General features: G+C 40.1%; 1 protein-coding gene across 3 annotated transcripts in view; it reads right to left on the minus strand.

Annotated features, from left to right (window-relative positions):
• Nucleotides 1-14202, minus strand: part of zdhhc13 (zDHHC palmitoyltransferase 13) — a 34828-nt gene that overhangs the window by 1826 nt on the left and 18800 nt on the right. The window contains exons 1-13 of one of the 3 annotated variants that reach the window (XM_086071757.1): nt 5561-5721; nt 4629-4852; nt 3699-3821; nt 2832-2909; nt 2519-2663; nt 2386-2450; nt 2147-2309; nt 1416-1541; nt 1197-1330; nt 721-823; nt 408-530; nt 252-314; nt 75-168 (exon numbers count right to left, since the gene is read on the minus strand). In XM_086071757.1, the coding sequence (XP_085927883.1) occupies nt 75-168; nt 252-314; nt 408-530; nt 721-823; nt 1197-1330; nt 1416-1541; nt 2147-2309; nt 2386-2450; nt 2519-2663; nt 2832-2909; nt 3699-3821; nt 4629-4852; nt 5561-5584 (1465 nt within the window). In that variant the 5' untranslated portion in view covers nt 5585-5721. Of the gene's footprint in view, nt 1-74; nt 169-251; nt 315-407; nt 531-720; nt 824-1196; nt 1331-1415; nt 1542-2146; nt 2310-2385; nt 2451-2518; nt 2664-2831; nt 2910-3698; nt 3822-4628; nt 4853-5560; nt 5722-14202 lie in introns of those variants that run through there. The other 2 variants (XM_086071759.1, XM_086071758.1) reach the window with 2 other exon arrangements.

Genomic DNA, 14202 nt, shown 5'->3' on the forward strand with positions numbered 1-14202 from the left:
TAATTGGAAACAGGTCAACACAATAGCCTTGGAAAAAGAAGACTTGGGTCCAAGTAGGCAGAAGTGTGTTTTACCGATGCAGCTGTTGGTCCAGATCGAGTGATGGTCCTGCTTGGCCACACACGCGTCACATCTCTGGCAGTGGCTCGCTCGAACTGGTTTCTTAATCTGAGGCAGATTCAAAGCATTGATAGCAGTTGCATGATAAACTGCTGCTGCTGTGATCAAGCTCTTTTTGCTGGAAGTCTCACCATGCAGGAAGTGCAGAATATACTGGGGTCCAGACAGCCAGCTTCAGCCAACAACAACACATTCTGTCCAGGCAAAGGAACAAAACATTTTTGTTCCGAATGTTTTCCTGACAATTGCAACAACAACCCCGCCCCCACAAAAAAAAAAATTCTGACCATTTTCTTCTCTTCTTCAGTCGCCTTTACAAAGCCAGGGTCAGTCTTGCAGGCACGGAGGTAGTAATAGAGCAGAGCAGTGCCATTGAGTGTGAAAAGAACCTGGACTGCGGCGCTGTGGCCATGTGGGGGCGCAAATGTTAAGAAAAAGTCAATCAGCCCAGCAGGCGAAAATGTAAATTGTGAAACCCGGACGACAATCAAGAACATATCAGCAGCTGATAATATAGAATATTAATGAGAAGTGAAGGCTGCTAAGCTAACTCTTGACGAAAACGAACGACACCCGCAAACGTTCCTTCAGCCAAAGGATATCTGGCAGGAACCAGAGGCACCAAGTGACAAGCATCCAGAAGATGGAGGCCATCAGAGTTGTAGCTGGTAAAAGTGGCTGAAACATGGCACTGGGGAAATTCCTGTTAAGACACGATGAGACACAATAAGTACGACTACTTTACAATTTAAAATAATATGACAAAAGCTATTGATGTGTTAATCCCATTTGTACTCAGCGTTTGTCAGAATTTCCTATCACGCTACATTTGAATATCTCACATAACCTGTTGATGACATCGGTTCTGTATCGAAAGGCACAATCTGTATCGTAGCTTATTGAAACAAAAGACATTTTAAAATAAGACAAATTAAGTATGTCCAAAAATAATAATCTACTCCCGATTTTATACTAATTTTCCACATTTTTGTGTATTAATTTGTTCTAGCTGTTAAATTATAAAAAAAAAAAACTTTATGGACACCCTGTAGATTATTTGACAAGAGCGAATTAACCTTGTGGCCAAACTGACTGCGGCGACCACGCATACGAGCAGGATCCCTTTGAGCAACCACGAGTCTGAATCCATATCCAATATGGCAGCCAAACAGCCAAACATGGCAGTGGTGAGCAAAAACTGAAGAAACACCTGAGTAAAAGAAAAAAAAATTAAGCACAAATGACATTATAAAGATGAAACGTAGTAAGCTTGAGAAAGATATTCGTCCGCGTACTTTGTATTTGGTGACGATTCGTAAACAGCGCGAGTTAGCGCGGGTCCTCTCCTGTTGGACTTGGTTGAGCATGTAGATGAGGAGGGGGCTGTGCACCTGGTGGGCGAGCTCGAGAGGTGTGTGGCCCTGAGAGGGGTCAAACAAAGGGAACAGCGATATGAAGCATATGTTGGTTCTATTTTGACTATCTTTTTGTGGTGTGTGTATCGCTTAAAAAAAAAAACATCTGTAAAGTAAAACGGTATATTTGCAATTTTAATTTTTTAATTTTTTAGAGGATCACTAAAAAAAACACATATTTTGAGGTGCTAGACGGCAAACAGCAACATAACGGATTCCAGTACAAGTCCGACAGTCAGATGAGGCTCCTTAACTCATTCACTGCCATTGACGCCTACAAAAGTCAAAAATTAATTTGAACTATTTCTATTAGCTTAACATTGTTTCCCCACTTTTGTTAACAAGAGTATGAAAACCTAAAAAAAAGAAAGAAGAAATTTTACATTTAGAACAGATATGAAATTTGTGATTAATCGCGAGTTAACTAGTGAAGTCATGCGATTAATTAGAATGAAAAATTTTAATCGCCCCAAATTTTTTTATAAAAAAAAGTTTTTTTTAATGAATTTATGGCAGTGAATGAGTTAATGGATTAACTCAGGAGAAAGCAGGCAAGTGAACTTTTTTTTTCTGCTTTACTGTACAGTAGATGATATGAGTGTGAGGCTTACGTTGATGTTTTCTAAATCCAAGCTGGCCCCGGCCTCCAGCAGGACGCACGCAGCGTCGACGTTGCCCGCCAGCACGGCGCAGTGAAGCGGAGTGTTCCTGTTCACTTTGTCCACGGCGCTCACGGAAGCGTTGTTTTTGATTAAGAAGTTTGTGGGCTCAGGCCTGCAATGCAAAAACATTTAGACAAAACAAGCATTTACATTTATGGACACTCTTAAGAGTCTTCAACGAAATGTACCCAATAATCTTCTGGGCCGCTAACATCAGAGGCGTCTGTCCATTGCAGTCAGGGCCGTCAACTTCCTGGAAGGCGAATGACAAAACGTCATGTAACAAAAAGAACAACCTATCGAGCGTGCCGGGGCGCTGACCTGTCCCTTGGCCATAAAATAAGCGGCGATGGCCATGTGCTGGAAGAGGATGGCCAGGTGAAGAGCGCGATAACCTTCTCCGTCCGCAATGGAGGGATCTGCTCCGTACCTTATCAGCTGAATGACCATGGGCAGGTGGCCCTGTCTGGTCGGACAAATGCAAACTGTGCTTTATTGAACAAAGACAATGAGATCTCCAGGCTGGACGATGTGCTACTAATTAGCATATCACTGATATTCATATTCATATTTGACTTTTAGAAACAGCTGTTAGCAATGACCGAGTAGAAGTAGATGCAAATGGTGTTGTCACCTTATGGCCCAATGAAGAGGTGTAGAGTTCAGGTCTCCTCCAAGCTGGTCAACTATTGCCCCTTTAGAAATGTAATACCTAAAAAAAAAAAAAAAAGCAAAGAAAATACATGTTATATGTAAAATTTACATATCCATGTTACCCAAATCCACCTGCTACAAATTAAGAATAAACCACCATGCTAATGTGCGCAATGATTTGGCATCTGTGATTAAATCTAAACAAATGTCAGCTCAATAAACACTCTAAAAACAGTTGGGTTAAAAGTAACCCAATTATGGATAAAAAATGAACCGATCCACTTTATGGGTCAATTTGACTCAACTTTCTGGTTTGTTTTATACAAAATGACCCAATTTTTTGACCAAAGTAAAGGATCTGACCAATATTATATTATTATATTTTTTACACTAAAAAAACAATTTCTTGACTCCAAAGTTGGGTCAAATTGATTGGTCTATTTTTATAATGCATCAGATTTATATAGCATTGTTCTAGACATTAAAAGACGCTTTACAATGGAATGGATACATCATTCATGCACTCACACATTCACATTGTGCTGGCAGTAAGCTACTTAAGTAGCCACAGCTGCCCTGTGGCAGGATGATGAAACATTCGCACCTTCCATACACCAGTGTGAGCAGCACTGGACGCAATGTGTGTCAAGTGCCTTGCCCAAGGACACGACGACACATGACTTGGGGAGAGCGGGGATCGAACAGCCGACCTTCTGGTTACTGAACGACCGTCTCTACACCCTGAGCCACGGCCGCCACATTTTTAACCCATCGTTGTTTTTTTTTTTTTTACCCAACTGTTTTCATCGTGAAGACAAACAAAAAAGACGATTGCACATGTTCGTACTTCACCAGCTCCAAGCGATTGTTGATGGCCGCCCAGTGCAACAGCGACACGTTCTCTTTGTCCAGCTGCCTGACGTCGTATCCAGCTTCCACCAGCTCCTTACAGCGATCTAAGATGCCAAACCTGCATGAAGTGCACAAAGTACTCATCAATGATATGCCGAAAACTGGTAACACACAAAACAGTGGGGAACATGCAGAAATCTCCTTCATTATTTCACATGGAACTCATTAGCAACATATGCTAAGCTATAACACTTGATCAACAACTGACCTAACATCATGTTGATGTGCTTCTGTAGGTGCTGCTGTTTTGGTTAGCAAAAGAGGTTTAACAGCTATTTAATATTCTAGTGAACAATAGCGTCGACTGACATTAGGGCTGAACAATTTACGTATACTTTTCTGATCAAAATCAGGATTTTTGACAATGCAATCACCACTCTTACCCCACCAAGCTCACCAATAAGAAGCAACATGCTCCTTGAATTGCTATCTAAACCAATCAGCTGCGAGCTGGTTTAAAAAAAAAAAGAAAAAAGAAGTGCATCCACGTCACACGACATTACAGGATACTCACCTACTTATTTACTATGTGTAGCAACATGTACAAACATGGCAGAAAATTACATCTTACCATCAACACATTCATTGTTATGACAGCAGTGAGACAAGAGAGAGGATCTTGTGTTTAGCACACAAAAAGGTGTGGTTCATCAGATAACCTCTCTCATACTTCCTTATTCCCACGAGAGGTGGCCTTTGCTCTACTTTGCTCCATTTACCTTGACTGCAAGAGTTGACTTTTTTTTTGTAGCTTTAAAAATCTCATAACAATTTATTACTCTAAAAAAACTGAACCTAAGGCAAGATTTATAGCACAATTCCTAAGTGAATACAATTGAACCAATTGTATTTACAAAAGTCTTACTGCGATGCCTTGACAATGTCCCAGCTGCTGCTGTCATCCAGGTGTGAGCGTTTCTTTGGCTGTTGACTGATATCCGACGCCTCATCTGCATTGTTGCCAAACTGTCCGTGAAAAGAGGGCACAAACGGGAGCCCCATCGCGCCAAACGCCGCCGCTCTCGGCCCATGACTGTGAGAATGACCCGAATGTCCATGGTGACAGCTGTCATGTGAATGACTGTGACTCTGCAACAATCCAAACAGAAAAGAAATGTGCAAAATCGTTATGTAATCAGCTTCACTGCAATAACCACTGAACATTTCCGTTACCAAGAGTCCTGTAATATTTGTTGCGTTTCCATTTTCCCTTTTTCTAAAACTGATTAATTAAAAAAAATGTTTTTACTCTGCTCATCTTATTAAATAACTGGTTGATTTAGTATAAATAAAATAAATTAGTGCGCTAAACACTTATCACTGACACTCATTTGCTCATGAAGAATATGACATGTGGCTTTGACAAGACTCACTTGCAGGAAACACTACCACTACATTTTAGATAGGTGAGTATGAGGAAGATGCTTCCTGTAATGATTGCACACTTTCATTTTCACTCCACTCATACCTCAGCCGAACCCGAATTTCCAACCCGCAAGGTGGGTGTCAACAGTCGCAATGAGGCACATATAACCACAAAAAGAGTCAAATGTCAGCTAACTAGCTAGCACACAGTTTACTATTGGGCTGCTAGCACGAGGCTAGCGAGCTGAAGCTAACAGTCTGACAGTTGAGTATCAGGAAGGACAGGTTATTGCGCTTTGAAGCAATTTGCAGGCAGACTGGCTCGCCAATTCTAGCAAACTGACAATACGTTCAAATGTGTTAAAACAAGTGACTTAGCAAAGCAAATAAAAAGGTCATACCTATTCATATTTATTATAAAAACAGACTTACATCGCTACCTTTGCTCCAATCCATTTTGTTGTGAAGGAATCAGGGAAAGTTGCTGCTAACGGAAAGGCCAGTGTCAAAATTCTACTTCCGCTACGTGCCTTTCAGAATAAAGGTATTTACTCTATATTAAAGTCGTACAAAGCTCTAAATATAGTCCATTTGAATTTAATAGCATAATTAAGTGTATGTTTTAACAGTCACATGTTTTAATATGTAGGACCATGATTACTATAATTATTATTAAATTAATGACACTTTATTTTGGAAGCAGGATAGTTTTGTTACTTTGATATACACTCCCTCACACCAACCCGCAAACTCTCGAACATCTTAAACCTCATGTATACAACAAATATGTCCACGGTATGTTAGACTCGTGTTATTTATCAAAATGAAGCAAACCAGTTTCTTGTCTTTTATATATTTTACCTAACGAAATCAGACAGCACACACAATATATATATATATATATATATATATATATATATATATATATATATATATATATATATATATATATATATATATATACAATGTGGCGATATAACGTGCCCCTACACGAATTAAATGACAAGGCATTAAAATACTTAAAATTTTAAATGAGAAAAAAAAATCTTCTGTAAAGGTGCATGTCTCCCCTCCCGAATGGAGATCAACAGCGAAAGGGGAGAATCAAAGGCAGTGTTACATTAATTATTGAATTAAGGGGAACACACAACAAGCAAAATTATTGTTCCACCTTTTACATTTTATATATATATGTATTATATTTAGATATTGGAGGCGTATTAAAAGAACACGTCAGGTAATCCGTTAACATTTGATATACGATATAAAAAATATATATATATATATATATATTTAAAACGACGTATTTTCTATTTTGAAGTTTTTAACCGACCCGGGCTGGTGCCCTACTTACATAAGTAGCCCATATATGTAGCCTCTGGGCTACGAATTGATGATGATGGAGGGAAAAGGGAATCGATAAACTCCTGCACTTCCACGTGAAGAGCAGCTGATGGCGCCATAATTCAATGAATGGAAACAAACGAGCCCACCTTTTGCAGTGGTCCCATGGGATTATGAAGGAATCCAGTTTCTACGGCGGCGACATAACCCCAATTTGTATTATTTTAAAAATAATGATAACCTGCCGTAACGTGGGTGAATAAGAAGGACGCAGTAATAAAAAATGAAAAAATAAATAAAGGTGCGTTGATATTAAATTTAGGGTACTTGATCATGATTTAAAAAAAAAAAAAAAAAAAAAAGGCTTGAAATGTTAACGCGTCTGTGCAATATGCCCATTTCGCAGATAGCCATGGAAATTGTAACGAATTAATCATTAATTTAATCTATACATTTTCTATAGCCAATCGCATCTGAAGGTACACCCTCATTGCAGATCATTTATTCATAATTCCAATCCCTTTGCGATGCGGCTCATTGATCCGATTCCTTATCAGTTCTCTTATTGACTCTCATTGGATGAGGGAAGACAAAATACGAATACGGTCAATATGGCGATATGCCCAACATACTAATTTCATATCCTGCTATGTCTCAATGTTGTATTATTCCTTAAAATGACAAGAATTCCATTTCCTCTGATCATGCACGCAAGCATGCGCACGCGCACGCGCACGCGCACATGTACAGATGCACAATACAGGATGAACAGTCAAAGGCGATTAAAAATAGAGGAAGCAGGGTCATCTAGTAAAAACATACAAGGTGATATCGGACAATAGAGAAAAGCTCCTATTCAAAACGGTGCGATTTATTAATGCTTAGAAGCCTCATTCACACTTCCATTTTAGCACATGGGAACACTTACTGGACAACATTTTTGAGTATGTTTCCAGTCTAGCGAACATTTACAGTACTGTAAATGCAAAAAGACTGCTACTTTGTCAAAGCCACCTGCTACATCTTGGTGAAAGGCTTTTTAAAGCTTGAGGCAGCACAAACTAATTTTTATTTTATTTTATCTATGAGCAGAAACTACGTTAACGTTACACAGTAAACACAGCAGCCTTGACATAAGAAAAATTAAATCCTCAATTGTTTTTAGGCACAGCTGGTAATAATAATAAAAATAAAAAAAAAGGTGTACATATACAACTGAACCCGACAGCTGACTGTTTGATCCTAATGAGAATTCTGGGTGCACTAATATGCACTGTTCACAGAACACTTAACTCAAACTCTCCTGAGATATAAACATATGAAAGTGAGAAGACCAGGGCTGATGCAAGTTAATTATGATAATAAAGTGTGTGTGTGCGCGCGTGCCAATAGGGCTGAATGCTGCTGCTGTCGGCCGTTGGAATCTCTTCAGTCACCACAGAAAGGGATCAAAAATTAGTTTCCTCTTTATTGCTAACAGATTGTTGGAAACGTTTCATATCCATGTTTCTATACACAACAAATTCTGTTCACATTTAGTTGAGAGTTCTTAAAGGGATTCATCCGCTGTCGTATAAAACTTTTTTGTTTTGTTTCGAGGAGCATAATCAGTCAACTTTCAATATTTACAGTTCATTTCTTCAGTTGAATCATTCATTATGATAATAAAGCTATGAAGTTCAAGGGCAAAATCTTTTTTTTTTTTTTTTAAAGGTATTCATTGTTCATGAAAATAATGAAGTTATCACATTAATTATAGACAAAACATTATCTTCTTACTGTTGAAAATGGCTCAATGAGTCAAGTATCCCTATAAAGTAAATCATCGTGAATATGAGTAATCGCGCTTCGAGAGGGACTGAGGACCACCTGCAAGGCCAGAGCTGATGAATGGTGCGAGATAAAGGCAGCTAAATTATGTCCTGGGTGAAGAAGACACTCAGATTGTCGGTCAGAGTTCAGGGAGGACAAGAGCTTCTTCATCTTCGGGGTTCAGGGACAGAGCCAAATTACAAGATCGGATTATTTTGTGCCTTCACAAAAGAGAGAGGATCGGTGGGGAGACATTACAATGTGACCCCCCCCGGCTGGTTTTGGAATCCAGGCTGCTGCTGCGGTAAAATCAACTGAGCTTGGCCAAAGGAATGGAAAAAGGTGAATCCAATTTTGTTCCTCTTCCTCTTGCCCGTGCGCGCTTAACATTGTCGCAATATGGGATAACATGATACAGTACAGCGGAGCTGACAAATTGCCTCAAAAGGAGGTACAAATTGCGGTTGTTTGGGAAGAATGTGCCACAAAAGTGACAACAAATGAGTCATCAAATGAATTCAAGTCAGGATTAATAAGAATTTTTAAAAAACTATTGCTTCAATTAAATGATATCACAACCAACCATGCTGAGTGCAAAATGTCAATACGATAATGTAGATATAACCTCAGAGCTGCTGGCTCTCGTAACTTGACATAATATTGCTATGCTGAAATCTTCGAAAATTGACTTCATTTGTATTAATGCGGGGTTAACCCTCTGTTTATAATTGGATGACAGCATGTCAAAATGTTCACCAAAAATGACAGTACCTGTAAAGTAAAAGGTTTTACAATGTTGACCGTTTTCACTCTGACAGCTCGATTGATATTGTTTACTTGGATGAGGCAATGGCGATACCAACATGGCCGTGAATTTCTGTCCCATCCTATTTTATCTCACCAGGCAGTTAATGCTAAAAAAAATTTTTTATTTGGCATCTGTCACTAACTGTTTTTTTCTTTTTTTTCAGGTGGTGTTTCAGGACTCAAGTGCAGGAACTCAGGGAAGCAAAACCAGGTAGCAGGAGTAATTGACAAAAACTTTTTTTTCTCCAAAATTACAGATGATGGTTAGATGGATGGATGGATTGACAAGCCCAAAAAAGTATTTGGAATGACCAAAAATATAAAATTATCAAAGTCCCAAAAAAAAACAAGCAAAAGTAGCAAACTTATACTGGAACAGAAGCAACAACAATGAACTAACAAAGACGGGGAAAAAAATGGCACACAAGGAAAAACATGACAAAACAAAACTAGCCTACTCTGGAAGAACACCTTCGCCCATTTTGAAGTGAGCAAGCCCATTTATTTATAAAATCAGACCCCCTTTGGACCTTGTTGGCTGGTTTTGCCTGAATTTGCATCTGAAAGACATTTGGTTTGATAAGTTGACGCTCACAATCATAAATCTTGTCAAACCAGCCTTCACACAGAACATGGAACTGGTCCTTCCTTCCTTCCTTCCTTCCAAAGCCTTGGCCAAGCCTCACATACTGGTTCAAATGTGCTCCCCCCTTTTAGCCTGTGGGCTTTTAGCTGTCCCATTACTCAGTGGACCTCGGCCATTTGGGTCACGTCTCATCCTTGTTCTGTCTCATGAATGCGTGAAAATCTTCTCTTGACTTCTCCATCATCAAGCTGAGTAAAGTATTCCAAGCATGTGAAATTCAGCAGGCAGATTCGCCTCCTGCTAATGGGAAATTGATTCGTTCTGGACTGCATTTCTCCAATGACGATGAAAGACGGTGGCTTCATTGCAAATCCTGTGAGAATATCAAGAATTCAAATTTGGGTAAGACTCGAGGAATTTGGAAGACTTAACAGGTTTCTTGGAGTCTTGTGACATTTTCTCAGAGATCAGCAACGCTAGAGATTCATTTTTGCCACATCCGTAGTCGTGTTCGCTGTTAATGTGGAGAAAGCATCACCATTACCTTTACCCAGGGTTCACTCTAAAAACAGTTGGGTCAAATATAACCAAAATTGGGTCAAAAACGTTGGCATCTGGGGGTGGGGACTAACCCAATTTATTGGGCTTTGAATGAAACACAAACATTTGGGTCAAAAATAACCCAAATTGCATAAAAATGGACCGATCCAACGTTTTGGTTTGTTTATTCAAACCAAAACGTTGGGTCAAATGAATAACCCACCAAACAAGTCAATCTTTAAAACTAAATAACTCAAATGTTTTGGGAAAACCCAAATTTATTGGGCTCTGCATGGAACACAAACATTTGGGTAAAAAATAACCCATATTGCGTCAAAAATGTACCAATCCAACGTTTTGGTTTGTTTATTCAAAACAAAAATTTGGGTCGGTCAATGAATAACCCACCAAACAACTACATTTCTTAAACAAAATAATTCAAATGTTTTGGGACTAATCCAATCTATTTGGTTCTGCATGAAAAACAATAATTTGGGTAAAAAAATACCAAGTTGGGTCTAAAAGGGATCGACCCAACATTTTGGTTTATTTATTTAAACCAAAAAGTTGGGCCAAATGAATAACCCACCAAACAACAACAACAAAAATTTAAACAAAACAAAAAATTGGGGGTGTGGACTAACCCAATTTATTGGGCTTTGAATGAAACACAAACATTTGGGTCAAAAATAACCCAAATTGCATAAAAATGGACCGATCCAACGTTTTGGTTTGTTTATTCAAACCAAAAAGTTGGTCTAATGAATAACCCACCAAGGTTATTTTTGACCCAACTGTTTTTAGCGTGTGTGTTTGGTTTAAATTTGCGTGAGAGCGCCCTCGCGTGTGGCCGTCAAAGTGGGCTACAGAGGTTAGCTACTCTGCTCTCAGTCTTCCAGAGAACGGCCTCTCTGTGTAGCAGTGCCAGGGCGGTGCAGAGCAGGGAGCAAAGGGGGTTGCTAGGGGAGGGGTCAGGGTGAGTTGGCGAGGGATGAACATCCCAACAACAAAGGCTAGTGGGGGTGATAATCCCACCTAATGCCCCCTGTCTGCACCATGTCTGCAGTGGCAGATTGAGTGCACTCATGCAAAAGGTTACTTGGTGATCAAGTGCTCTTGCCCGGGGGTGGGGGTGGGGGCGGGGGTGGGGTCACAGGCCACATGTCTTCGGTGGCCTCAGCGGGCCGTCGTCCGCGCAGATCAGCGGAGGCGGTGACGTTCCGCAGCAGCTAATTCGGCCCTGCGTGTCGTTGGCGGTCATGCATTATGCAAGAGGTCTCGTCATACACTGCTGCACTCGAGGACAACGTCGTGGCCAGTCAGGGGTGAGACCACATATTCTGGAATGGCGTCGACTTTTTCAAATTGTTTACCATCTTTTGGTACATTTACATCATGCATATCTCGTTCCATAGAAAAAGTTCCCTGCTCTCTCAAGACCTGTGAATGTTTCCGCTGTAATAAGTATGCCAGGCGATTTGTTGTCAGTGTTTGGAAAAGGGGAACACGATATTCACGTCCTTCTGGGTCTTATCCAGAAAGCGCTTTGGCCATTTTTACAGGTAACCTCTTCTAGGGTTAGGCTAGCCTCTAGGACAGGGTTCACCAATTCCGGTAGTTGAGGTGTTTTTAGATTTTTCCGCCCACTAGCACACCTGGTTCATATGATCAGCTCATCAACATGCCTGATACCGATCCTGATCTTTAGAATCAGGTGTGTTGGTAGGCGGAAACATCTAAAACCTGCAGCACTCCGGACCCCGAGGACCGGAATTGGTGAAACCTGCTCTAGAAATCTATCAAGTATTTTTTAGAATAGATTAATCCCTTGATTATTCAATCGATTAATTTACTACGGTAATCTGATTCAACTTAATTTTGCATTAAGTGTATTACAAAGCATGTTTTCCCCCTGATTAGCGTTTATTAACCAGTGATTAGTGTGTTGTTTTTTTTTCGTAAAAAGGGGATTGATATTGTTTGCAATGACCAGTTTGGTCATTGCTTTCCAAAGTAAAACAGATGTTTGCAAATGTCTTATTTTGATCAAACACATTAGTTTGTCTATGAATTGGTTAATTTTGACAGCTCCAGTCAGTACTAACGGATCTTGACATTCTGACAACTGCCCATTTTGCTGACGAATGACGATTACAGTTTGGTTCGTCTTGAAATATTGACGGATTAACCGATGACGGACTTTCAAAATTCGTTGACGCACTCACTTCTGCTCGTTTCTTTCTATATGTACGAAATTGTGGTTTACAGGTCTGCCTCACAATCCTAAACTTTTGAAATGTAGAATTTTTGCCTTAAAAATGTATAAATCAGAATCTAATAGCACTGCCTCGCCAGCCATCAGTGACATGCATGCAGTCAACAACCCTTTCAAATATTGCCGATATTCATAAATGTAGTCACATTAAAAACGCGATCGTGTTTTCTCCTTTGAGCAGAACATTGGTTTGTAATCTGAGCATGATCTATCCGCAAGGAATCTTGGCCTTTTGAGTACAGGAAGTACTTGTATGTGCAGCGCCCGGCGCGCAATCCACTGGAAATACACAAACAGAGGTAAACAAACAAACAGACGCAGCACAAAAACACCGGCTGCTGTATTAGTGCGGTGAGTGGCGTGAAAAATCACACGTTTTATTGATGGTAGAAAGTAAGAAACGTAATATTTGTGACGTGGCATCACCGTTTCGATGGGAATATTCTAATTGCTATGCAGCTGTACGGGAGTAACTTGATCCGCTCACACATATAAACGGGTTACCCTGAATGTTTCAGAAACTGGAATTTTGACTTTTACCCGAATATTGACAGCATATAAACGTAGTCTCTGGTGCCTTATGACTGGCTGACAAAATCGAAGGGTCGATGAATAGTTCGCTATACTTCATTTATCGTCTTTTATTCATTTGCAGAGACCCGAGTTGCAGTCATCCAGCCGGTGTTCAATTAATTTAACTTTCAGTAACAAGTTTCATGATGGCAATGATAAAATAAGTACAAGAGTCATCGAAAAGACTGAACTAAAAACCTAATTACAGTACGTGATTTCGCTACAAGGTCAACGCTATTCCATTCATCTGTCAATGCAAACTTAAGCAGCAATGCTCCCACTCGGGAAAGCGCCAATAGCTCATGAAGCAGCTGAAGATGAACTTTGACTGCAATGTTCTGTTAAAAAACACACAACACAAAATCCTTGATATTTATGTTGTGGGCTCATTAACACCACACCTTTGGATGAGCAAGATAAAAAATTATTTTCAGCACGCTGCACTTTAGTGAGCTTAGCTTTGTTTGGGGAGAATTTGAAGATATTTTCGTAAGTGCAATTTAAAAAGTATGAGCTCACGCATTGAGTTGGTGTTTAGACATGTAGAGTTGCGTTTGATTTCATTTAATTTTTCACACGACCTTCATTATGAGCCACTATACCAACGGCGACGTTCTTATTAGCAAACATGTTTAATTATCCATATGCTAAACTACAGATGATATTTAAATAGCTATGTAAATTAAGTTACCCAATTAGCAGGTAACGAGATGGTCTGGTTAAGGTCCCTGAACACACCTTTACTCAACTCATTCGCTGGCAGCCCAGTAAAAATGAATCTTTGACGTCCAAAAGCCGTCTATGGCGGTGAACGTGTTAACCGTGTGTATGACTAAGACGGGCCGAGGTTAAGCTGAGTTCTTGATGGCGAGCTCCTCTCCAGCTACACCAGTCCAGCATGCTGCGGCTCTTGATGTCAGATCGAAGGTGCTTGAGGGGAATGTGTTTACGGCTGCCGCACCTCTGACAAAGGGAGCCATACATAACGCAGAGTAATAGATGAGGACAAGCCAATCAATAGCCAGAGAGCCCGTTTGACCCACGCTTTAAAATGACAAATCTCCTGCCTTGCGTCACGGAGATTGTGTCTCTGCTTTGCACTGCAGCCAACAGCGGCCCGCAGGGACAGTCAGCCAA

The sequence above is a fragment of the Leptonotus elevatus genome, chromosome 3 (assembly GCF_054856555.1).
Source record: "Leptonotus elevatus isolate MCC_2025b chromosome 3, RoL_Lele_1.0, whole genome shotgun sequence".
NCBI classification, from domain to species: Eukaryota; Metazoa; Chordata; class Actinopteri; order Syngnathiformes; family Syngnathidae; genus Leptonotus; species Leptonotus elevatus.